The 24,730-nt window shown below is 39.2% G+C and overlaps 1 protein-coding gene across 4 annotated transcripts in view; it reads right to left on the bottom strand.

The window, feature by feature from the left end:
- Positions 1-24,730, bottom strand: part of PIK3CB (phosphatidylinositol-4,5-bisphosphate 3-kinase catalytic subunit beta) — a 174,376-nt gene that overhangs the window by 67,263 nt on the left and 82,383 nt on the right. For all 4 annotated transcript variants that reach the window (XM_051818648.2, XM_051818646.2, XM_051818647.2 and 1 more), the window contains 3 exons: positions 17,059-17,238; positions 14,222-14,392; positions 13,087-13,164 (listed from right to left, as the gene is read on the bottom strand). In XM_051818648.2, the coding sequence (XP_051674608.1) occupies positions 13,087-13,164; positions 14,222-14,392; positions 17,059-17,238 (429 nt within the window). The remainder of the gene's footprint in view (positions 1-13,086; positions 13,165-14,221; positions 14,393-17,058; positions 17,239-24,730) is intronic.

Genomic DNA, 24,730 nt, shown 5'->3' with positions numbered 1-24,730 from the left:
GGCATCAGCTTTACCTACAATGCCACAATGTCAGCCCCCCAATAAATGGTATTTAATATCAGTAAAATCATGTTCAGAAAGCAGGAAGAAACAACAGAGAACTGTTCCTGTTTCCATCTGGCATTCATAGGTTTTCCTTTCCTAATTTAGTTCAGAAAGATTATGCATCAGTTGAGAATCACCCAATGCATGGGAGTTTAAATTTATCAGAAGGAGGCTGGTGTTGTGGTATAGTAGGTAAAGCTATGATGCCAGCAGGCCATATAAGCGCCAGTTTGAGACATGGCTGCTGCACTTCTGATCCAGCTCCCTACAAATGCACTTGGGAAGGCTGTGCAAAATGGCCCAAGAGCTTGGGGCCCTACACCCACATGGGAGATCCGTATAAAGCTACTGGCTCCTGGCTTCAGCCTGGTCCAGCTCCAGGCACTGTGATCATTCAAGGAGTGAACCAATGAATAGAAGATCGATCTCTCCCTCTCTCCCTCCCTATTTGTGTAATTTGGACTTTCAAATTAAAAAAAATCTTCTTAAAAAATTATCAGAGTAAAGTTTAGGAAAGATTCCAGCACTGTTGTACAAAATAAGACCTTAAAAAGAGTTTGACAGGCAGAGAAGGAAAAGGAAATGCCTACCTCCCCCACTACTTAAGAACTGAAAATAGGAGACTAATGAGGTGTGATAAAAAGGTTGAGATTTACTGATTAGAAAGGTAAGGGATTGGGACAATTCTAGCAGCTTTACCAAATATAAGAAGAAAGTCAAAAGGGGAAGAGAATGAGTTGGGGCCACTGAATATTAGTTGGCCTTCAAATTGTGTATGTAGCACATGAAACTAACAGAAGCTAAGATACAGAAAAACACTTGGGATCATAAGCATCATAAGCAAAGGGGGTATAGTTTTTCAACTTCTTCTAAGGAAGATGCCAATAACTGCTTTCTAATCTATGAATAAAGAAGAGAAAAATCACTAAGTGGTGTTGAGGCAGGGTCCACACCTCTGAATCAGTCATTTGACTTCTGAGTTCTCTCACCTCAGGATCGCCAGTAGATACTTCCTCTCCCTGTTGGCTGCACAATTAACACCCTGAATTTGATTTCATCACAGTCTAGCCCTCAAAATCATTAATTCTTACATATTATCTTCCACTTAACCTCCCTTCCAACTCACCCAACAATCAAACAAGAAAACTTACACTCATTAAAATCTATCATCAACCAGCACCACTTTTCACTTCTTTATCAGCTTTGTCTGCCATTTTCTCTCACCAAAGCTCTCCAAGCACCTATCTTTTCTTCTGTCACACTTAGCTTTAAGTTCAAACTCTGGTTAAACCTAGTCACCTGCTTTTTCTCTATTTTGGGGCAAACCAGCACCATGCCTGATCAATTTCAAATGTACGATAACTATATTATCACTGCAAAAACTGTTTCTTGCTTTTTTTCTTCATTTCTCAAACCAATTGCTGCTTACTCTCTTATGGCCATTTTTAGAGTGAATCATTGGATGGATGATCTCTTTCTGTCTCTGTCTCTCCCACTGTCACTTTGCCTTTCAAACAGTATAAATAAAATCTTTTAAAAAGCCCTACTTATATTACTTGTTTGGTCAGATTTTCTATTACTTGCAGATGACAAAGTGTCATAAGATGTATCCTGTCAATCTATTTAGAAATTACAAAACGTGAGAACAATAACATACTGTTTCATTGCTATTTACAAGGAAAGTAAGTTACATGAGAGAACAAGTTATATACCTAATATAAAAATCAGAATCCAAGACTTACTGATTAGACATACACCACTGTTACTAAGCAGTGAAGTTACAGGGGCTAGGAGGTACAGAATGAGTAGGAAAGGATTGAAAAATAGTTTTCATCTTGAAAAAATGCAGGGTATTTCACAGGCAGTTGACACATCACACTCTCCATGAAATGCAAAAGATGATTTTAACCCTACTCTAGGCTCACATGATGATCAAAATATATATACATTAATCTCCTATGAGTATATATTTGATCTTAAACAGATACAATAAAATGCTGCCTAATCCTACCCCAAACCCAGTTTTGAGTAAAAATATATATACAGAATTTCCTCAAAAACGTACTATATTTATTTCCTTGGGAAGTCCAAATGTTATCATCCAATTAACGATAAAGTAATCCATGACACAGTATATATAAAATACCTAGATTGAATTGGTTTGGTCTCTCACAGAATGACTCTTTCTGGATCGGAAGTGGAGCAGCCAGGGCTTGAACTGGCCTCTATATGGGATTCCAAAAGTGCAGGTGGCAGCTTTACCAGCTACACCACAGCACTGCCTCTGCCATTTAATTCTTATACTTCAAGACATGATTTGTTACATTTTGTATACGGAATTTAATTTAGAATACGCAGAAAATTCCAGTTCTCTGCTATGGCGTGGGAAAGCAGAAGATGGCCCAAGTCCCTGGGCCCCTGCTCCCACAAGGGAGACCTGGAAGAAACTCCTGGCTCCTGGCTTCAGATCGGTGCAGCTCTAGCCATTGTGGCCAACTGGGGAGTGAACCAGCAGACAGAAGACCTCTCTCTCCCTCTCTCTCTGCCTCTCCTCTCTCTCTGTGTAACTCTGACTTTCAAATAAATAAATACATCTTTTTTAAAAAAAATGTGATTTATTTAACACCAAGTCATTAAGATCTCTGAAAACTCTGCTGGTTTATTCATTAAAATGATGAAAGTTCATAAACGATAACAAGAGTCAACAAAATTATATACTATTCAAATAAGATGATAAAATTTTTGGTTTCTAAATTTGGAATCTCCCATGTCAAAAACACAAAAGTTTTTGGTTTCAAAAAAAAGAAAAAAAGAGGAAAAAGAAATTTCACTCTCTAAAGCTTTATCACATGTAATTTCGTAAAAATTGTTCTATATCCTTTGTCTGCATCTTTAGTCTTCTAAAAAGTAAAGAAAGAACTTTAAAGTACTTTCAAGCTTCACGCAGTCTCATTTTTTTAATTCAACTTTTGTGAACTTCCAAAAAGACAATTTTTTCATAAGCCTAAGGAAAACATTAGGAGAGCAGAAGTCAGGCTTTGTCATGCAAAGGACCTGTCACTGTGCTACAGTGGGAGGTACCAAGCCAACAGACTGCATTCCTGTACTCACCAATTAAATATGTTCTGTGTTGGACAAGATAGGAATTTTTTTTTCACAACATCAACACTTTAATTTCCTTCTTGTTCCACAATATGGTCAAAATCCACTACATTTTTGCCTTTAGGTATTAGATACAAAAAAGAGATCAGTAGTAACATGAACAGGCTGAATTCTCACATTTTCATGAAGTAGTATCACTTCGCATCATTTGTAAAAGGGAAAAATTGCTTCTCCTATAGACACATATGTTAGATATCATTTATATGAGGTTTCCCCCACATTAAACAATTCTCCAACTCTCCTGACACTAGTTAGGTGTCTTACCATTCAACTCTGACACTACATGGAGTAACGTATGTAGGTTTTTAGTTCCATAAAACTGTCCTCACTTCAGATGACAACTGCCATGTTCCACTTTGTCACTTGTACTTCCGCTCAATCTACAGCACTCAATCTGCCTACAGCACCCTCCTCAAGTTCAACAATTTACTCCAATGGCTCACAAGACTCAAGAAACACATTAACCAGTTTATTATAAAGGATGTTTCAAGGGATATAAATGAATAGCTAGATAAAAAAGGTACACAGGAAAAGTCCAGAAGGGTCCTAAGCCCTGTACTTCTGTCTCATAGAACTGGGGTACGCCATCTTGTCAGCATGTGATACAGCCCTTCTAACACCATTGATTAGGATTTTGATGGAGGTTCCATTAAGTTGATGTAGTTCATTAAATCGTTGGTCTTAATGTTTAAGTCAATTTCTAGCCTCTCTCACTCCATAAATTACGGGTAGGGATCAAAGTTCCAATCTTCTATTCACATGGTTGGTATCTCTAGCAAACAGTCCCAATCCTGGAAGGGGCTTTCAGGCATGAATTTCTCATTAATATATAAGAAAGCCCACTGCTGTAACTACCCAGATTTCCGTGAGCTTTAGACGCTCTTGTGAAAGGAACTGGGGATTAGATAAAATCTTATAATATGAGATGCTCCTATCATTTAAGAAATCATAAGGGTTTTAAAGATGTCTGTGCCAGGAATTGAGGACAGATTATTTAGTATTATATCTTATTATTTTGTTCTTATATTACAACTTATAAAGGGGTAGATTTATTCTGGATTATTAGTGGAATTCTGTGTGACCTTTAACTAAGGATTTCGAAGATGTTAGAAATGTTTACAGTAAAAATGGATTAACTGGAGCCAACACTGTGGTACAGCAGGTTAAGCTGCTGTTTGAAATATCAGCATCCCATATTGGAATGCTGGTTCGAGTGCCTACTGCTCTGCTTCTGATCCAGCTTGTCTTCATGCATCTGGGAAGGCAGCTGAAGATGGCTCACATGCTTGGGATCCTGTTAACCATGTAGGAGCCTAGGATGGAGTTCCTGGCTCCTGGCTTTGGCTTGGCCCAGTCCTGGATGTGAACCAGTGGATGTCCTCTCTCCCCACCCCTACCCCTCTCTGATGCTCTGCTTTTCAAATCTTTTAAGACAAATAAAAATAAATCAAGCTTTTAAGACCTTTAAAAAAAAATAAATCTTTTTATAAATGTGTCAATTCATTGCACAAATATTTATTGTTTCAGGCCCTGATACAGGGAGACAAAAAGATTAAGATGCAATTTTCTTCTGATATCTCTTTCCACATCTACATATGCACAGATAGAAAGATAAATATATAGGGGCCAGCGCTGTGGCATAGCAGGTAAAGCCACTGCCTATAGTGCCAAAATCCCATATGGGTGCCGGTTCAGGACCTGGCTGCTCCACTTCCAACCCAGCTCTCTGTTGTGGCCTGAGAAAGCAGCAGAAAATGGCCCAAGTGCTTGGGCCCTTGCACCTGTATGGAAGACCTGAAAGAAACTCCTGGCTCTTGGCTTTGGATCTGCTCAGCTCCAGCCATTAAGGCCATCTGGGGAGTGAACCAGTGGATGGAAGATCTCTTTCTTCTTGCTTCTGCCTCTCTGTAACTTTCTTTCAAATAAATACATACTTTTTAAAAGATTTATTTATTTATTTGAAAGTCAGTTACACAGAGAGAGAAGGAGAGGCAGAGGGAGAGGTCTTCCATCTGCTGGTTCACTCCCCAGTTGGCTGCAATGGCCAGAGCAACACCAATCCAAAGCCAGGAGTCAGGAGTTTCCTCTGGGTCTTCCCACGTGGGTGCAAGGGCTCAGGGACTTGGTCCATCTTCTACTGCTTTCCCAGGCCATAGCAGAGAGCTGGATTGGAAGTAGAGCACCTGGGACTTGAATCAGTGCCCATATGGGATGCCAGCACTGCAGGCGGCAGCTTTAGTGGCTATGCCACAGCGACGGCCCTGATATGTAAACTTTAAAAAAAGTCATTTTTTAAAAAGATAGTTTTCCTGAATTATACTCCTTCTAAAATTCAGATGGCATAAATGTTAGACTTTTCAGTACTATTCCATGGGTCCCTGAGTTTCTATGAAGTTTTTCCACGCAATTATTATTTTCTCTGTTCTAACTGGAAAAAATTTATTGCTTGAGTAATTTTTAAGTTCACTGACATTTCCATTGTGCTATTTAGTCCATTTGATATGGGGAAACTAGGCAGGGCATTAGATAGAAATAGGTGACCTGGAATCTTTGCCAGCCTTGCCTTATAACTTTATGCTTTTACCTGTCAATCTGATATGCCTACCTTCCCAGGAAGCACCAATGTCTCCACAGAGTGGTTATAAGAATCCCAGAAAGCTTCACACAGGCTAAGATCCCACTCTATTTGTCTACTGAATTAAGGCACCATTACCTACTTCACAAAATGATGGGGAAGAGGGTCCTCTTTTACTGTGACCATGCTTGGGGATTCCCCAGTAGCCTTCTCTCGCTCTCTCCCTTCCAGCAACTGTCTGGTCCAATCACCGTGGGGTGTGAATATATGTTCTCACTCTCACTATCTCTTTTAGATAAATCCTGCCCTCATTTTTTTTTAACTTTTATTTAATGAATATAAATTTCCAAAGTACAGCTTATGGATTACAATGGCTTCCCCCCCCATAACTTCCCTCCCACCCGCAACCCTCCCCTTTCCCTCTCCCTCCCCCCTTCCATTCACATCAAGATTCATTTTCAATTATCTTTATATAAAGAAGATCAGTTTAGCATATATTAAGTAAAGATTTCAACAGTTTGCACCCACATAGAAACACAAAGTGAAAAATACTGTTTCAGTACTAGTTATAGCATTAAATCACAATGTACAGCACATTAAGGACAGAGATCCTACATGAGGAATAAGTGCACAGTGACTCCTGTTGTTGACTTAACAAATTGACAATCTTGTTTATGGCATCAGTAATCACCCTAGGCTCTTGTCATGAGTTGCCAAGGCTATAGAAGCCTTTTGAGTTCACCAACTCTGATCATATTCAGACAAGGTCATAGTCAAAGTGGAAATTCTCTCCTCCCTTCAGAGAAAGGTACCTCCTTCTTTGATGACCTGTTCTTTCCACTGGGATCTCACTCGCAGAGATCTTTCATTTAGGTGTTTTTTTTTTTTTTTTTTGGCCAGTGTTTCAGCTTTCCATGCCTGTAATACTCTCATGGGCTTTTCAGCCAGATCCGCGTGCCTTAAGGGCTGATTCTGAGGCCAGAGTGCTGTTTAGGACACCTGCCATTCTATGGGTCTGCTGTGTATCTCGCTTCCCATGTTGGATCATTCTCTCCCTTTTTTATTCTATCAGCTAGTGTTTGCAGACACTAGTCTTGTTTATGTCTCCCTTTGTCCTGCCCTCATTTGTATACTGTATCATGTCTCTGAATTCTTATCTCTGTGGGGGCAAGAACTTGAAGTAAAGGTTAAGATACCAGGCCCATATCACATTCAGTGAATTTTTAGTTATTGTATTTTTCAGTTCTAAATTTTCCATTTGATGCATCCATATGTGAGAATTTTCTATTTCCTGCCTGGTACTTGGTCCTTTTTCATATTCTATTCAACTGTGTTTGCCTTTAGTCGTTAGAAGATTTTTATAATAACTGCTTTAAGGTCTCTGTAAAATCATCACCACATCTGTATTGTCTCGGCATGACATCTGTTGACTAACACTGGCCACTCAATTTGAGATTTTCCCAGTTCTTTATATGCCAAGTAAATATGAATTGTATTCCAGACAATCTGACCATTATGTTGGGAGATTTGAATCTTGTTTGGAGAATGCTGACATTTTAGTGCTAGAGGACAATGATTAGGTTCAGATGAAAGTTCAATAAGACTCTATGTGAGCTGTAGTTTCAACTCCAGCTGAGTTTCCAAATCATTTACAGAGTTATTTGCATCTCCTATGTGTGCACCAAACATTAACCAGTCTGAGACTTGGCTAATGGCTTAACCCACAATTCAGTTCTCAAAGTATATAAGCTACTAAAACTCAGATCCTATTATGTGAAGCTAATGAACAAATTTATAAGCATAAATAAAAGCTCTTTCCAAGCTTCTCCCACTCTCCAGTCTTCTTTCTTGGTTGCCTGGGGCTCTTCTTTACTTGTTATGGAACCAAAACATAAGGCTTTATTTACCCATACTTCACACTGCTATGGTTAACACTGAAGGATAGTATGATGGGGAAAGGCCAATGGGGAGTTACTCCATTCTCTTGGGACTGTAATTCCTTTCACTGGAGCAGAAGATTCAACACTGGGTTTTTGGCTCCTACCTATTCCCACAACTGTTGCTGCTGCCCTTCTACCACTGCTGCTTCTGCCACAGTACTGTTTAGAGACTTGGGCAAATGAGAATAGAAAAAAAGAAAAATAAACAAAGAAAAGGAAAAGAGAGTGAAACCTATACTCTAAGAGTTAGAAGACTCCTTTTCTACTAGAGCTGTAACTATAGGGCTTCTTATGGTTTCTCCGTCTGCATTAGTGCCACCTCCTAGATTTTGGACAATACTGAGTTAAGGCTACTAGTGAAACACAAAAATACCACAAAGTTAGGAAAAAACTGACCACAAAGCCATTGACTAAAGAACTCCAAGCACTCCCACAGGACTGAAGACATTCAAGTGCCTACTGGCACTGAACACCTGGGATTTGCACTACAGACATCTGTATATGCATAGTCATGTGCCTTGTATGAACTTTGGGATTGCAAATATGACAGATTAGACTTTTGTGATTAGGTTATCCTTTATGTTATAACTGGTTTTAGGAAAGGAGATTATCTTTAATAATAAGCCTGACCTATTTGGTGGATAGTCCCTTAAAACGGAACTAGGGCTCAACCTGACAAGAGATTCAAAGCATACGAATTCAATGTTTATTAAACTGTTTCTGGATTGAAACTGAGATGATCACAAGGGAAGGATCTGAGAGCAATATTGAATAACACGGAGCAGTCAACAGCCAGCTATAAAATGCAGTCCTCAGATCTACAACCACGAAGAACAGATCTGGCCAACAATCTGAGTCAGGTTGGAAGCAGATTCTTCCCCACAGACTTCAGAAAGTAATGCAACCCAAGTTACTATTAGGTTTCATCTTTCCAAGAACATAGTTTCCATGTCTGGTGAGCTAATAAATAAGTATTGCTTTAAACTCCTAAATTTATGTTAATTTGTTAAGTAGCAATACAAAACTAATATAAAGGGCTATGAATAAATTTTCTGCAAATAAAAGTAACAACTAAACAAAACAAATTCTCTGAAAGAAAAATTACCAAAACTGACAACAGAATAAGAAAATATGACTATTTAATATATCTATTGAAAAAATTAAATTTTTATTTAAAAAATTTCCCACAAAGAAAACTCAAGGCCCACAGGGTTTGGGTAAATTTCATCAAACATTTAAGGAAGAAATAACACCAATCCTACATAAATTTATTCAGAAAAGGGAGAGGGGAAGGCTTCATATTATTCTGATACCAAAATCAAAGAAAGACATTATATGTAAATAAAAGTGTAAATCAATATTTCCCACAATCAGAGACAAAAATCCTTGACAAACTATTAATTCAGCAATATATATAAAAAGGCCAATGCACCTTTTCCATGTGGGACTAACTTAAAAAATATAAGGTTGGTTCAACTTTTGAAAGTCAATCAAATTATCAAAATAAAGCATAAAAGCCACAAGATCATCTCAAATGCAGAAAAAGTACATGACAAAATACAACCTATTTACAGGATAAAAATTCTCTACAAACTAGAGCAGAAGATAATTTCTTGAATAATACGTTCCCTCAATATTAAGAACAAAATGAGGATGTCCACAACAGTGGTTAATTTTAAGTGCCATGTCAACTTGATTAAGCTTCAGGGGAGTCAGATATTTGATCCAACAATATTCTGGGTGTTTCGCGATGTGATTAAATCAGTAGACAGAGTAAAATGGATTGACCTCCCTAGTGTGGCCTGGCCTAAATACGTGAACACCTGAAAGAACAAAAAAAGTGACTCTTCCCCAAATAAGAGAGAATTCTCCCTAACTGCCTTCTAACTGGAATATTTGCTTTATTCTTGCTTTCAGACTCAAAGTGAAACATCAGCTCTTCCCAGGTCTCAAGTTTGCCAATCTTAGAACAGGAAACTACATCATCAACACCCCTAGTTCTCAAGCTTTCAGACTCAGATTGGAACTAAACCATTGGCTCTTTTGGGTCTGCCGCTTCTCTCCTGGGTCTTTTAGGGTTTGTTTCTTTGGAGAACCCTGAGCAATATACCCGTTCTCACCACTTGTATTTAACACTGTACAGGAAGTCCTAACCAAGATACTATGGGAAGGAAATGTTTCAAACTTTGCTTTAACATTATACAAAAGCTCATAACCTACAAAAAGCAAGGTTTATATACAAGAAGATCAAGTCATAACTGAATTTAACTTACTCAAATTCAACTATACATTCCAACAGGGGAGGAAAAAGAAAAAGAGAGCTAGAAGGGGTAGGTAGGGGAGATAAAATTAAATAATACATGTCATGGGATGGGAGATGTGACACAGTGAGTTAAGCTGCTGGTTGAGATGCCCGTATCCCATATCTGAATGCCTGGGATCCAGTCTCGTCTCTGCTTTACAATACAGCTTCCTGCTAATGCACACCTTGGGATGATGGCTCAAGTATTTGGATCTCTGTCTCCTAAGTGGGAGATCCAAATGGGGTTTCTGGTTCCTGACTTTGGCCTGGCAAAGACTAGCTAGCTGTTGCAGGCATTTGGGAAGTAAAACAGTGAATGAAAGATCCCTTGATAGAGGTTTTCTGTTTCTCTCTTTCCAATCCCTCATTGCTCTGCCTTTCAAGTAAATAAAAATAAACAAACTTTAAAAATAACAACACATGTCTCCTTAAGCTCATTGATCCTCTCTGTGAATATATGATCACGAATAACAAAAAAGCTGATAGAAGTCAGCAAGAACTATGGATATCAAATGTCAATGGTTTTAGGCATTTGACCAGACAAAGAAACAAGGCATACTGGTGGCAGGTGCTTGATGCAGAAGTTAAGATGCTGTCTGGGACAACTGCTTCCCATATTGGAGTCCCAGGTTCAAGTCCCAATTCTGCTTCTGACCTACACACACCCAGCTGTTCTGGTATTTGGGGAGTTAACCAGTGAATGGCTGATTGCCCTTCCTTCTTCTTCCCTTCCTCCCTGTCTTTTTTCCTTCCTCCCTTCTTCCCTCCCTTCCTTCCATCTTTCCAATAAATAAACTACAATAAATAATAAATAAAAAATGTAGAAAATAAATAGAGCATAATGCTTAAGAACAATAAAAAACATGCAGTGAAGGCTTCCGTGATTCTCTTCAGGGGAAAAAAAAAAACTAAATAATAAAGGGTTATAGGGAAATATCAACTACAAAAAAATTAAAGGGGCTGGTGTTGCACACAGGAAGTTAAGCTACAGCCTGCTATGCTGCCATCCTATTCCAGAGCACAGGTTCAAGTCATGGTTACTCTGCTTCTGATCCAGCTCACTACAAACATACCTGGGAATGCACAAGAAGATGGTCCAAGTACCTGGGCACCTGCCACCCATATGCAAAGCCTGGAATTCCAGGCTCCCAGCTTTAGCCTGGTTCAGCCATAGCCACTGTGCCCATTTGGGGAGTGAACCAGCTGATGAAAGACATCTCTGCTTCTTCCTCCCTCTCTGTCACTCTTTCAAATAAACAATAAATCTTAAAAAAAAAATTCAGGAAAAATGAAAAATAGGAGATATAAGGTCTAGTATTAGAGTGGTCATCTAAACAAATTAGAGAAAGGTTAAATTATCTACAGAAGACAAACATGATAACCTAACAAATAGGAACAACAATTAGGAATTCTCATTGTAAATATACATCTGTACATACACAACAGTGAACAAAACCATATGTATGATAATATACAATATCATATTCCCCATGATTTGAAGATAAGACTTGACTGTAAGTGATTTCTACCTTTTCAATATAGAAACTCTGATGGAAACTTTAGAGTTTCTTACAGAAACTCTAATGGATATTTATAAATTCAGAGTAGCATTCAAGATGCATTATAAAGTGAATAAATCCATGTTACAGAACAATTATATAGTATCATCCCTATCTCCTTAACAAAATCCAACCAATTAACAAATAAAATAAAAATAACCACATTCTCTTTACTCCCCATGTCATATGTTTGCATATATTTGTGTATGCATATATTATATGTGTATAAACATTTTTGACACTCACAAGGTTTGCTGAGTTTGAATTCCTTCTAATGATAAAGAGACAGAAAGAAAGATAAGTACATTTTGTGATGCGGTTTTCATTTGTTGCAACAATCATTTTACACTTTTGTAATTGGAAAAAAGTAAGAAAAATTTAAAAGAAAAAAAACTAAGAAAAAATTGCTGACCATAAACACTCATTCCAAAAGAATAATCTAGCTGAGAATTTAATAGCAAATCCTTTGATAAAGGCTATCCAAAGAATCTTTTTAAAACTGCATATATATCTATAAGGTGTACAACATGATGATTTAATATACATATACACAGTATAGTGATCAAATAAATTTAAATATCCATTTTCAGTTACCCCTTTTTTGGGGGGTGGGGAAGAGTACCAAAAATATAAACTTAGCAAATTTCCAGCATACAATTCTGACTATAATCCTTATGTTGTACATTGGGTCTATACATAACGTCTAAAGAATTATTTTTCCAAATGACCTGTATTTTTGTAAACTTTGACCTACATTCTCCATTTTCCCCCATCTCTGGATCCCTACAGCCACCTTTCCATTTTTTCCCAAAGAATATTTAATGTCCATGTACAAAAGCAAAATTAAGTCACTAGTAATATTTGACAAGGTGGTCCAAAATATGTCCTCATGCCAACAAACATCTGAAACTAAATTAATCTGTTTCTTAGATCACAAGTCTATTCACTTAATTTCTTGCCAGGCAAAATAGGAAAAATGCATGTTTTACACTTTGAGGCAAAATGCCTTGTTAGGTCTTTATTTAATTTGTGTGGGATTGTGCAATAAATTCCCATGTGTTAACAACTTGTGGTCTATAATGTAGTCATCTATTTTCTTCCAGGAAATGGTATTACATTTGTCTGTGCTCAGCAAGTTTAAAGAAAGAAAGGCTGAGAGGAGAGGGTGAATGCAGCTCTAAGCAAGGCTGAGAGTAAGCTTACACAGAAACATGTGACCTACAGTTTTGGCTTAAAATTTCATTTCTAAGTTTCTGATCTAAAACAACTTCTTCTATGTAATACATACTGGAAAAATCATACAAATTTTTCCAATAGAGCTCTAGTCTAAGAATACTTCAAACAAAAATTCTCAGTAGTCTTATTATAAATTGTCATATTCCATCTCATAAAACTGACAAATATAGATAAAATTCAACTTCCAATGTGATGCTACTGAACATTTCCATGAGCCATTAAAATAATGGAGTACAGGGCAAATTCAAATCTTAATAAAGTACTCACTTTTACAGTTTCTTCTGTGTTAAGCTTATTTCCTTTAACTAAGACAATTTGGAATGGATTATTATTCTCCCAAACATGCTGTTAAAAAAAACAGAGGTATCTTAATGAAACGAATATTCTATGACAATGAAATCTACTATCAATTCTCATGTCTACTGACAAAATTATGAAAATGAGCTCTTTATTAGCAACTGAGAATCACATGTATTAAAGTAAGCATCTTTACTAGTAATTGATTTTCATAGAAAAATATATCCCAAAATTCCACCACTGCTAAGAGATGTCACTAAAAAAAAAATCATCAACAAAGAGCAATGGCTTGGGATGAACAGATCACCTATATTAATTTGCAGATAGTATTATCAAGGAGCAGTTACAAAATTTGTAAAGATTGAGTACTTGATTCAAAAATGTTAACTTCTCAAATGAACACAAATTTAGAATTTACTGTATCTAAATACATTGTATGCTAGAGAAAATAGTGCCAGTGCCTTCGATACATGTTTAATATTAAAAGAAGTCAATATTAAGAATACAAGCAAATTACACCTTGAACACTACCATGTTTAGGCTGGCAGAAATGAAATACAGTGGGAATTCAACCACTTCTGCAAATCTTTTTTTTTCTTTTTTCTTTTTCTTTTATTTATTTGACAGGTGGAGTTACAGACAGTAAGAGAGAGACAGAGATCTGAAGCCAGGAGCCAGGCGCTTCTTCCTGGTCTCCCATGTGGGTGCAGGGGCTCAAGCACTTGGGCCATCCTCCATTGCCCTCCTGGGCCATAGCAGACAGCTGGACTGGAAGAGGGGCAACTGGGACTAGAACCCGGCACCCATATGGGATGCCAGCACCGCAGGCAGAGGATTAACCAAGTGGGCCACAGCGCCGGCCTGGCAAATCTAACTTTTATAAACAACCAAAATATAAATGGCATATTTGCATATATTTGAAGCATAATGAAGAAAAAATAGTTAGAAAGATAATTTATAAAATATGGTGATAGGTTTTTGGCAAACATGTATTGGCTTTCACAGAAAGAGAAGTGAACAAAGGAAAGAAGTATGAGACTTAACACACAAACTAACAAAATCACATGCCTTCTGGGGTTACTAAAGGTTCACATATGAAACTTACAGAAGTAATTCGTGTTTTCTTTGGTGGTAAAGGAAGAGGAAGATTAGATGAATTTCGATTTATGGCAGCTTCTATGGCAATCATCTCCTGTTCATACATTTTCTTGATCTTGCAGCATTCCACAAGTATAAAATGGGGCAAAGTTCTGTTCATTACACAATTCCGGATATACTACAGTGGTAAGAAAGAAGATTTTTCAAACAAACACTGAAATCAACAGAATAAAATTAAGCTAAACAACACTACATCAAGTACACTGTGAAAGTTAAACAACAACTTGATACTAAGATTATGAGGATTTCAAATCACAATACCTACTCAAGTACCTAAGAACTGAGCTGGACACAAGTTATATGTTACAGCTAATCTTTATAACACCTTACAAGAAAGATTACTCCCATTTAACAGCTTAAAGAAATAAAATTCAGAAGTGTTAAGTTACACATTTAGTACTTGAATGTACTGGGTTGAAATCTACTTGTTTGATGCTAATCAGTCAGAAAAGGTAAACATGTGGTTCACATGTGGCAGATTCATAACTTCTTATGGATCTCTGAGATGGCCAGTTTATAGGACAGGACTCTAGGCAAACAACATCCCCAGCAAAAACGTGCTGGTCATCACAGCTTGTTGTTTTATTTTTATGAAATCAGGGGACTCTCCAGAGGTATAACAAAAAAAAAAAAGCTTCACCAAAGATTCACAACAAGCCATAGAGTAATCCAATATGTTCCTCACAAGAATAAATTCCCTAAATGGACTCAAAAGGGATTCAATATATTCAATTCAGAACCATTAAAAGTAATTTTATTTCAAATTTTAAAAACTTCCAGAATGCCTCAGTGAGAATTACGTGACATTATGATAAATGCATTCTTTCAAAAAACTTTTCACTAAGTTCCACTTCTCTCATTCTTTTGCTTACATTGTATATTTTTTGTTTTCTTTTTTATACAGTGTAACCCTGTAGGAAAATATACACATGCCTCTATTTTAATTTGTATTTAACAAATGATAATTGCTAGCAAAGCATACAATCTCATTATTTAGGTAAAAAAGAAGTGTTAAGTTAAAAAAGCAGGAAGCCACTCAAATGACGGCAGAACATGAAGAAGAGACATCAATACTTCATGCTGCCCACCAAGCACTTTTCATTTTCCTTCTTCTGTCTACTATCAAAATTCTATAGCTTCCAAAGCTGTGAACCAAAGATATAACTACTCCTAAAATTTCTATCTACTAAGTAAAAAAATTAAGGACCATACCAGAAACCTGAATACATGCTAAAATCCCATTTGATCTGAGTATTTAGATCAGAGGTTACAAAACCTGTGTCCCACAGTGAATGGTTTCAGTGAGCAGCTCTAATTCCTGACTCCAGCATCCTGCTAACACACACCCCGGGAGGGAAGAGTGACAGTTAGGATCGGGTCTCCCACATGGTAGACCTGGATTGAGTCCCTGGGTCCCCGCTTCAGCATTTAGGGGCCAAATCAGGAGGTGAAGCTTTCATTCTGTTTGTTTCTATGTCTGTCTCCCTCTCCAATAAATGTATAAAAATTCAAATCACAGCTTCTTATTCTCAAGGAGACACATATTATATTTGGCATGCCTGAATGCATCTTTAAAAAATAAAAAAAACAGGGGCTGGCACTGTGGTGTAGCAGGTTAAACAGCCGCCTCTGATGCTGGCATCCCACATGGGAACTGGTTTGAGATCTAGATGCTTTACTTCCGATCCAGTTCCCTGCTAATGCACCTGGAAAAGCCCAAGATGGCCCAAGTGCTGGGCCCTGCACTCACATGGGAGACACATGGAAGAAGTTCCTGGCTCCTGGCTTTGGCCTGGCCCGGCCCCAGCCATTGCGGCCATTTGGTGAATGAACCAGAGGGTAGAAGATCTCAGTCTCAATCTGGAACCCCCCACACCCTTCCCCTGTCTGTAGCTCTGCCTTTCGAATAAATAAAAATAAATAAATTTTAATAAAATAAAACAGTATCACAAGGTCACAGAATTAAGTCATGTTATTATTGACCTTTAACTTGGCATTTAGTCTATTATTCCTTATATAATAAATATTTTTCAAGGTCTTTGAAAGTAAAGCCAGAACGTGTTTTTTAAGTAGCATACTCTGTGGGGGAAGGGGTACTGTTCTGCATATCTCTTCTTTGCTTCAAAAATAATCTGAGGCACTTCAGTGCCTTACATAAAGGATATACACAAAGAACTGATAACTAAATAAAAACAACTAAGCACCTCAAAGATTAAGAAAGACTGAGAATCAAATGCCTGCAAAATTCCTAACATATAAGGAAATAAAAAAATAGGAGTAAGAGTGACTATGCACGTAAATGTTACACAGAAATTAAAATATTTTCTGATTCACAGTGAAAATACACAATATAACTTTACCTAGCTAATTGATAATCAAATTCAATTAGTGACCATTAATCAAACACTCAGAATATTTCACATTTAAATCGTAGGTTTATGTGATAAAATAGTAGGAAGCTGTAATGAATTCTGTGTAGAATTTATAATGCTATAATAAAAATTATGATATAACATTAACTTAAACCATCAAAAACCAGCATGCAGATACACACATTCATATAAATAATCATTATTCCAAAACTATGTATAACTGCAAATAAAACTGACAAAAACATGCCAAAATGTTAACAATGGTTATCTCAGAAGTATAATTATAGATGTTTATTATTTACCTCTGTACAATATTCTATAGTTTCCAAATGTTGTTCTGTAGAAACACATTTTTGAAACATCAGAAAATACACACACAGAGATTTATTTTTCTGACAGTGAATACATGTACCTGGAACTGAATTAGTGGGTGATCACCAAATACATACTCCACTCGTCCACTGACTTGCAACACGTAGTCATAGGGGCTAGCCTCATCTTCCTTCCCATGAATAGTCAAACGTTTTTGGATTGCCAACTCATTTATTTTGATAGGATTCATATTAGGAGACACTTGAAAACTAAACACATCCTAAAAGTGGAGGATAGAGAAAAGAAGCAATAAATTTTATATTTGTGCTGGAAAACCACTATTATAATTACTATACAATAGTATTTTAAATGTGCATATCTACTTTATATGAGCATCTTCACATTTTATAATCCAGTAAATTTTTCTATATCCTAAAAATATGCTCATGAAAAACTTGTTAATATTTCTGATAACATGCAAGCCATCTTATTGTTCCCTGAGTGTCACAGCTTCCACAGATAGGATTGACATTAAACTAAAGTTTACCATCAGGTAGTACACCATATGAATTCTTCCAGTGAACATTATTTTTGTAAAAAAAGATACTGAAGGGCCGGCACTGTGGCCTGGTGGGTAAAGCTGCTGCCTGTGATGCTAGCACTCCATATGGGTGCCAGTTCTAGTTTGGGCTGTTCCAGTTCCAATCCAGTTCCCTACTGATATGCCTGGGGAGGCAGGGGAGGATGGCCCAAGTGCTTGGGCCCCTGCATCCATGTGGGAGACCTGGAGGCAGCCCCTGGCCTTGGCTTTGGATTAGCCCAGCTCCAATCATTGGGGCCACTTGGGGATAGAAGATATCTCTTTCAATCTCTCTCTCTCTGACTCTCCTTCTCTATAACTCTGACTTTCAAATAAATGAATAAATCTTTTTCTTTTTTTTTTTTTTTTTTTCAAAAAAGATACTGAACCTATAGCTACTCAAATTAAATCCATATGCAGAAAAAACTAGGAGGGGAGGGCAGCACTGTGGCGCAGTGGGTTAAAGCCCTGGCCTGCAGCACCAGCATCTCATATGGGTGCAGGTTAGAGTCCTAGCTGCTGCACTTCTAATCCAGCTCCCTGCTAATGCACCTGGGAAAGCAGCAGAGGATGGCCCAAGTCCTTAGGCCTCTGCACCCACATTGGAGATCGAGAAGAAGCTCCTGGCTCTTGGCTCTTGGCTTCATATTGGCCCAGCTCTGGCCAATGTGGCGTTTGGGGAGTGAACCAGCAGATGGAAGGCCTCTCTCTCTCTCGCTCTCTCTCTCTCTCTAACTCTTTCAAATAAATAAAACAAATCTTAAAAAAAGAAAAAAAAACTAAGATATTTGTCATTAGAACAAAAAAATACATTATATCAATTAAACTATAAATTATTTTGTGCAATTTTACAAACATGTAAGGATAAACAAGTAAAATTTAATCAACAGAAAATAAAGATACAATAGGGATGATGCACTATCATAACCATTCATCATAAAGTTCAATGGCGGCCGGTGCCGCGGCTCAATAGGCTAATCTTCCACCTGCGGTGCCAGCACACTGGGTTCTAATCCCGGTAGGGGTGCCGGTTTCTGTCCCGGTTGCCCCTCTTCCAGGCCAGCTCTCTGCTATGGCCCGGGAGTGCAATGGAGGATAGCCCAAAGTCCTTGGGTCCTGCACCCGCATGGGAGACCAGGAGAAGCACCTGGCTGCTTACTTCAGATCAGCCCAGTGCACTGGCCAGCCGCAGCGGCCATTGGAGGGTGAACCAACGGCAAAAAGGAAGACCTTTCTCTCTGTCTTTCTCTCTCTCTCTGTCCACTCTGTCAAAAAAAAAAAAAAAAAAAAAAAAAAAAAAAAAAAAAAAAAAGTTCAATGGCACAAATAGATATTATAGATTAATAATAAATGAAACTTCTCATGATCTAGCAAAGTATGTTCCCACTATATGACAATATACAGATACAAGAAGTTCCCTATCTTAGAAAGCCCACCTATGGAAAACTGAAATTGTTACAAAATTCTGTGTACTGCATTGACAATGATTTTGAAGTATTTTCCACTAAATTAAATCATCTCCCATTTCTACAAGGTATATCAAACTTATTTTATGATTTATTTATACCAGAGTTACAGAGAGAGGAAGAAACACAGAGAAAAGAGATCTTCCATCGGCTGTTTCACTCTCCAAATGATCAAAACAGCTGGCCTGGACCAGACCAAAGTCAGGAGGCAGAAGCTTCATCCTGTTCTCTCACATGGGTGGCAGGGCTCAAATACTTGGGCCATCTTCTGCTGTTTTCCCACGTGCATCAGCAAGGAGCTGGAAGTAGAGCACCCAGGATTTGAACTGGAGTCCATGTGGGATTCTGGAGTCGCAGGTGGCAGTTCAACCCACTGCATCACAATGCCAGCAACCAGTTCAAACTTTGAAAGATTTCTTTATTTATTTGGAAGGCAGAGTTACAGAGAGGCAGAAGCAGAGAAGAGAAAGAAAAAGTCTTCCATCTGCTGGTTCATTCCCCAGATGGCCGCAATGGCTGGAGCTGTGCTAATCCAAAGCCAGGAGCCAGGAGCTTCTTCCCACGTGGGTGCAAGGGTCCAAGGACTTGGGCCATCTTCTACTGCTTTCCTAGGCCAAAGCAGAGAGCTGGATCGGAAGTGGGGTAGCTGGGACTCGAATCGGCACCCATATGGTATGCTGGCACTGCAGGTGGTGGCTTTACTCACTGCACCACAGCGCCAGCCCCTCAAACTTTTTAAAACTTAAACTTACTACCGTAGTTATTTCACATCTATTTTGTCCTGTTTTTCTTTTTTAAGATTTATTTGTTTGAAAGGCAGAATGAGGTGGGGGGAGAGAAAAAGAGAGAGAGGTCAATCTTTCACCCACTGGTTAATTTCACAAATGGCTGAAACAGCTGGGCCGAGGACGGGCTAAAGCGAGGAGGCAAGAACTCCATTAAGGTCTCCCACATAGGTGACAGAGACCCTAGTACTTAAGCCATCATTAGCTGCTTTTCTAGGTTAATTAGCAAGAAGCTGGATAAGAAGCCAAACATCCTGATATGGGATGCTGGCATCACCAAGTGGCAGCTTCACACATGGAAAGATGCCAACCTCTTGTCCAGTAGTTTTAAATTTTTCTGTGGCAATTTTAAAATTTTTTATCTTTTTCAGGGCAAGACCTTGTGGTACAACAGGTTAAGTTCCTGCCTGCAGTGTCCAAGTCCCATATCAGAGTGCTACTCCACTTCTCATCTAGTTTCCTGCTAATTTGTGCCTGAGAGGCCAAGGATGATGGCTCAAGAACTTGGGTCCCTGGTGCCAGCACTGTGGCAGAGTGGGTTAAGCTGCTGCCTGTGATACTAGCATCCTATATGGGTGCTGGTACATGTCCCAGCTGCTCCACTTAAAATCCAGGTCCTTGCTAATGTGCCTGAGAAAGCAGCCACAGATGATCCAAGTGCTTGGGCCCTTGCGTTGATGTGTGAGATCCAGATGATCCTGATTTCAGCCTGATGCAGCCTTGGCCCATGCGGCCGTTTCAGGAGTGAACCAGTGGATAGAAGATCTAGCTGTCTCTCTGCCTTTCAAGTACATACATACACACATAAATAAACCTAAAAATCAATTAATTTAATTAAAGATCTTGGGGCCTTCCACCCACATTTGAGTCAGGGATAGGTGTGCTTGCTTGCCCATAGTATATCCCTGAGCACTGGATATATTTAAGAAAAGATACAAGAATCTAAAAAGCTGATCTCTAAAACTCATTCAACTTTCCATTCTTTTTTTTTTTTTTTTTTAATTTATTTTATTTATTTGAAAAAGTTAAAGAGCAAGAGAGAGGTCTTCCAACCACTGGTTCACTCCCCAAATGGCTGCAATGGCCAAAGCTGAGCTGATCCAAAGCCAGGAGACAGGAGCTTCTTCCAGGTGTCCCATGTGGGTGCAGGACGCTGCTTTTCCAGGTGCATTAGCAGGGAGCTGGATCAGAAGTGGAGCAGCCGGGACTGGAACCAGCACCATATGGTATGCGAGCACTGTAGGCTCAGGCTTTAACCTGCTGCACCACAGTGCCGGCCCCTCAACTTTTCATTCAATGACTGCTTAGAAACTAAGCAGAAACTGCTTAGAATTTCACCGTATCTCCAGCTCTCCTATATTCAAAACACTTTTCATACACACTTTGTCACAAGAATGATTACAGGCCGGCACCACGGCTCAATAGGCTAATCCTCCACCTGCGGCACCGGCACACCAGGTTCTAGTCCCAGTCGGGGTGCTGGATTCTGTTTCGGTTGCTCCTCTTCCAGGCCAGCTCTCTGCTGTGGCCCGGGAGTGCAGTAGAGGATGGCCCAAGTCCTTGGGCCCTGCACCCCATGGGAGACCAGGAGAAGCACCTGGCTCCTGCCCTCGGATCAGCGCCCTGTGCCGGCTGCAGCACGCTGGCCGCGGCAGCCATTGGAGGGTGAACCAACGGCAAAAAGGAAGACCTCTCTCTCACTGTCCACTCTGCTGCCTGTCCAAAAAAAAAAAAAAAAGAATGATTACATAGAAATTATATGTCCGGTAGAAATTCAATCCATCTGTACTGAAATTTGGACTGAGTTAGATGGGCAAATTACCTTCAGCTAGTTATTTTTTTTTTTTAAGGAAAACAGGATTTCTCGCTTTTTTTTTGTTCGTTTGTTTCTTTTTTCATTCTGTTTTTTAAAAACAGACAGACAGAGAAAGCTCCTGTCTACTGACTTACTTCCCAAATATTCACAACAAATGAAGCTGGAGCTAGGCCAGGCCTGAAACTAGAAGCCAGGAACTCAACCCAGGTCTCTTAGGCGGGAGGAACCCAGCTACTCAAGCCATTACTGTTATTTCACACTGTCCACATGAGCAGGAAGCTGGAGTCAGGAGACAGAGGTAGGCAGCAAACCCAGATATATCAATATGGACTGTGATGCCCTAACATCTTAAGCACTAGGCAAAATATTGCTCTCCAACTTTGTAGAATTCCCTAGACAGTATTTTAAATTTGATCTTCACATCTGATGATGTGAAATCCTGTTTTAATCTGAATTAATTTCAACATATTTCATCATAGAATAAGAAAGTGTTTTTCCCGATATTTCTTGTCTAGGGAACATACAGGATCTTTTTCTCACACCTATCCTAATACTTATTAACATGTTGTCTATAGGGAGGCCAAACTGAGGTGGGTATTTGGCACAATTGTTAAGAAACTGGGACAACCGCATCCCCTAACAGACTGCCTTGGTTTTAGTCACAGCTCTGCTTCTGATTCTAGTTTCCTGCTAATGCATACCCTGGTAGGCAGCAAGTGATGGCTCAAATGCTTGGGTCCCTGACACCTATGTAGGAGATCACATTGAGTTAGTTGGTCCTGCCTTTGGCCTGGCCCCAGCTGTTGTGGGCACCTGAGGAGTGAAACATTAGATGGGAGATTCATTCCCTGCCCCGCTTCTCTGCCTTTCAAATAAAACGAAAACTAAAATTTCAAAAAATAATTTAGAGGAGGCAAACTGCATAAAACCAGATACCTAGGGAAAAAAAATCATGATTCTACCACTGTCCAACTATGAAGTTTAAACAATAGATTTCTCTTCCTCTCTTTCAGTTTCTTCAGATAAAATGGTAAAAACACAAAGCTATAGTGTTGTTGTGGAAACTGAAGAGTATATGAAAAGTACCTTGAATAGTCCTGACATACTCTAAGTGTCTGATACAGGATAGCTACAGTTACGGTTGTTGTCATTGCTGTCACAGTAATTTAAGAACAAAACAAAACATACTGAATCCTTACTTTAACCTAAGGCCAAATCCTAGATGATAGAATAACCATACTTGATAAAAAAAAAAAAAAGGTACTAGCATAATCCTGCTTGTATAAATGCCATATATAGGAAGATATGGATTGTAATGCCAATAGTCACATCGATATTTAACTCACACAGTCAGAGCACCAAAATATAATACAAAAAAGATACCATTTTTATCAGACAAAAGAAAAGTAATGAGAAAAGTATCTGTGTAAAAATGCTATCTAGGGGCTGGCACTGTGGTGTAGCAGGCTAAACCTCTGCCTGCCGTGCCAGCAACCCATATGGACACTGGTTTGAATCGCAGCTGCTCCTCTTCTGATCTAGCTCTCTGCTATGGCTGGGAAAGCAGTAGAAGATGGCCCAAGCACTTGGACCCTGAACTCATGTGGGAAACCTGGAAGAAGCTCCTGGCTTTGGACTGGGCCAGCTCTGGATGTTGTTGCCATTTGGGGAGTGGATGGAAGACCTCTCTGTCTCTCCCTGTCTGTAACTCTACTTCTCAAGTAAATAAATAAAACCTTTAAAAAAAAAGATGCTATTTAGCTTAGTAGTTTGTAAAATTTTTCTGTAAAGGATGAACCTTCTATATAGTGGTTTTGTTCTTGTGATGTTTCTTTTCTTTCTATTTTCAACATTTTTTTTTTTTTTTTTTTTTTTTTTTGGACAGGTAGAGTGGACAGTGAGAGAGACAGAGAGAGAGAAAGGTCTTCCTTTTGCCGTTGGTTCACCCTCCAATAGCCGCCGAGGCCAGTGCGCTGCGACCGGCGTATGGCGCTGATCCGAAGGCAGGAGCCAGGTGCTTCTCCCGGTCTCCCATGGGGTGCAGGGCACAAGCACTTGGGCCATCCTCCACTGCACTCCCGGGCCACAGCAGAGAGCTGGCCTGGAGGAGGGGCAACCGGGACAGAAATCGGCACCCCGACTGGGATTAGAACCCGGTGTGCTGGCACCACAGGTGAAGGAGCAGCATATTGAGCCGCGGCACCAGCCTATTTTAAACATACTTTAAAAAATTCTTCGAGGGGCTAGTACTGTGGTGTAGTAGGTTAAACTGCCACTTGCGTGCCAGAATCCCATATGGGCACCAGTCTGACTTTCTGTATTTCCAATCCAGCTCCCTGCTAATGTGCCTGGGGAAGCAGTGGAGGATGGCTCAAGTGCTTGGGCCCCTGCACCCACGTGGGAGATCCTGGCTTCAGACGGATCAGATCTGACTATTGTGGCCATCTGGGGAGTGAATCTGCAGATGGATGGTATCTCTCTCTCCCACTGACTTTCAAATAAAATATATAAATCTTTAAAAAAATTTTTGTTGAGCTTTATTTTTACATCCCTTATTTTAAAATGTAAAGCAGTTTCATAGTAGTTTGCTGGCCGCATTCTAAACTGTCATTTCACTGCATCAAGAAATCATATATGGGGGCTGGTACTGTGGAGCAGCAGGTCAAAGTCCCAGCCTGCAGCGCCAGCACCCCATAGGACAATGGATCAAGTCCTGGCCACTCCACGTCCGATCCAGTTCCCTGCTAATGTGCCTGGGAAAGCAGTGGAGGACGGCCCAAGTACTTGGGCCCCTGCACCTACATGGGTGACCCAGAAGAAGCTCCTGGCTCCTGGCTTCAGATTGGCTCAGCTGCAGCCACTGCAGTCATTTATGGAGTAAACTAGATGTTAGACCCCTCTCTCTCTCTCTCTCTCTATCTCTATCTCTCTCTGTCTGTAACTCTTTCAAATAAATAAAATCAATGTAAGAGAAAAAAATCATGTATATGCAAAGGATGTCACTTTAAGTTCTTATACACAAATTCTAAATATATTTCCATTTTTAATCTAAAACTGTTCTTGTGTAATAGTGCTTACCAGACAGGCAAGAGAAAATTGTTAGTACAGAGATGTGTTCAGGTAAA

The sequence above is a fragment of the Oryctolagus cuniculus genome, chromosome 4 (genome assembly GCF_964237555.1).
Source record: "Oryctolagus cuniculus chromosome 4, mOryCun1.1, whole genome shotgun sequence".
In the NCBI taxonomy this organism is placed as follows: domain Eukaryota; kingdom Metazoa; phylum Chordata; class Mammalia; order Lagomorpha; family Leporidae; genus Oryctolagus; species Oryctolagus cuniculus.
This window is presented reverse-complemented; position numbering and strand designations above follow the sequence as displayed.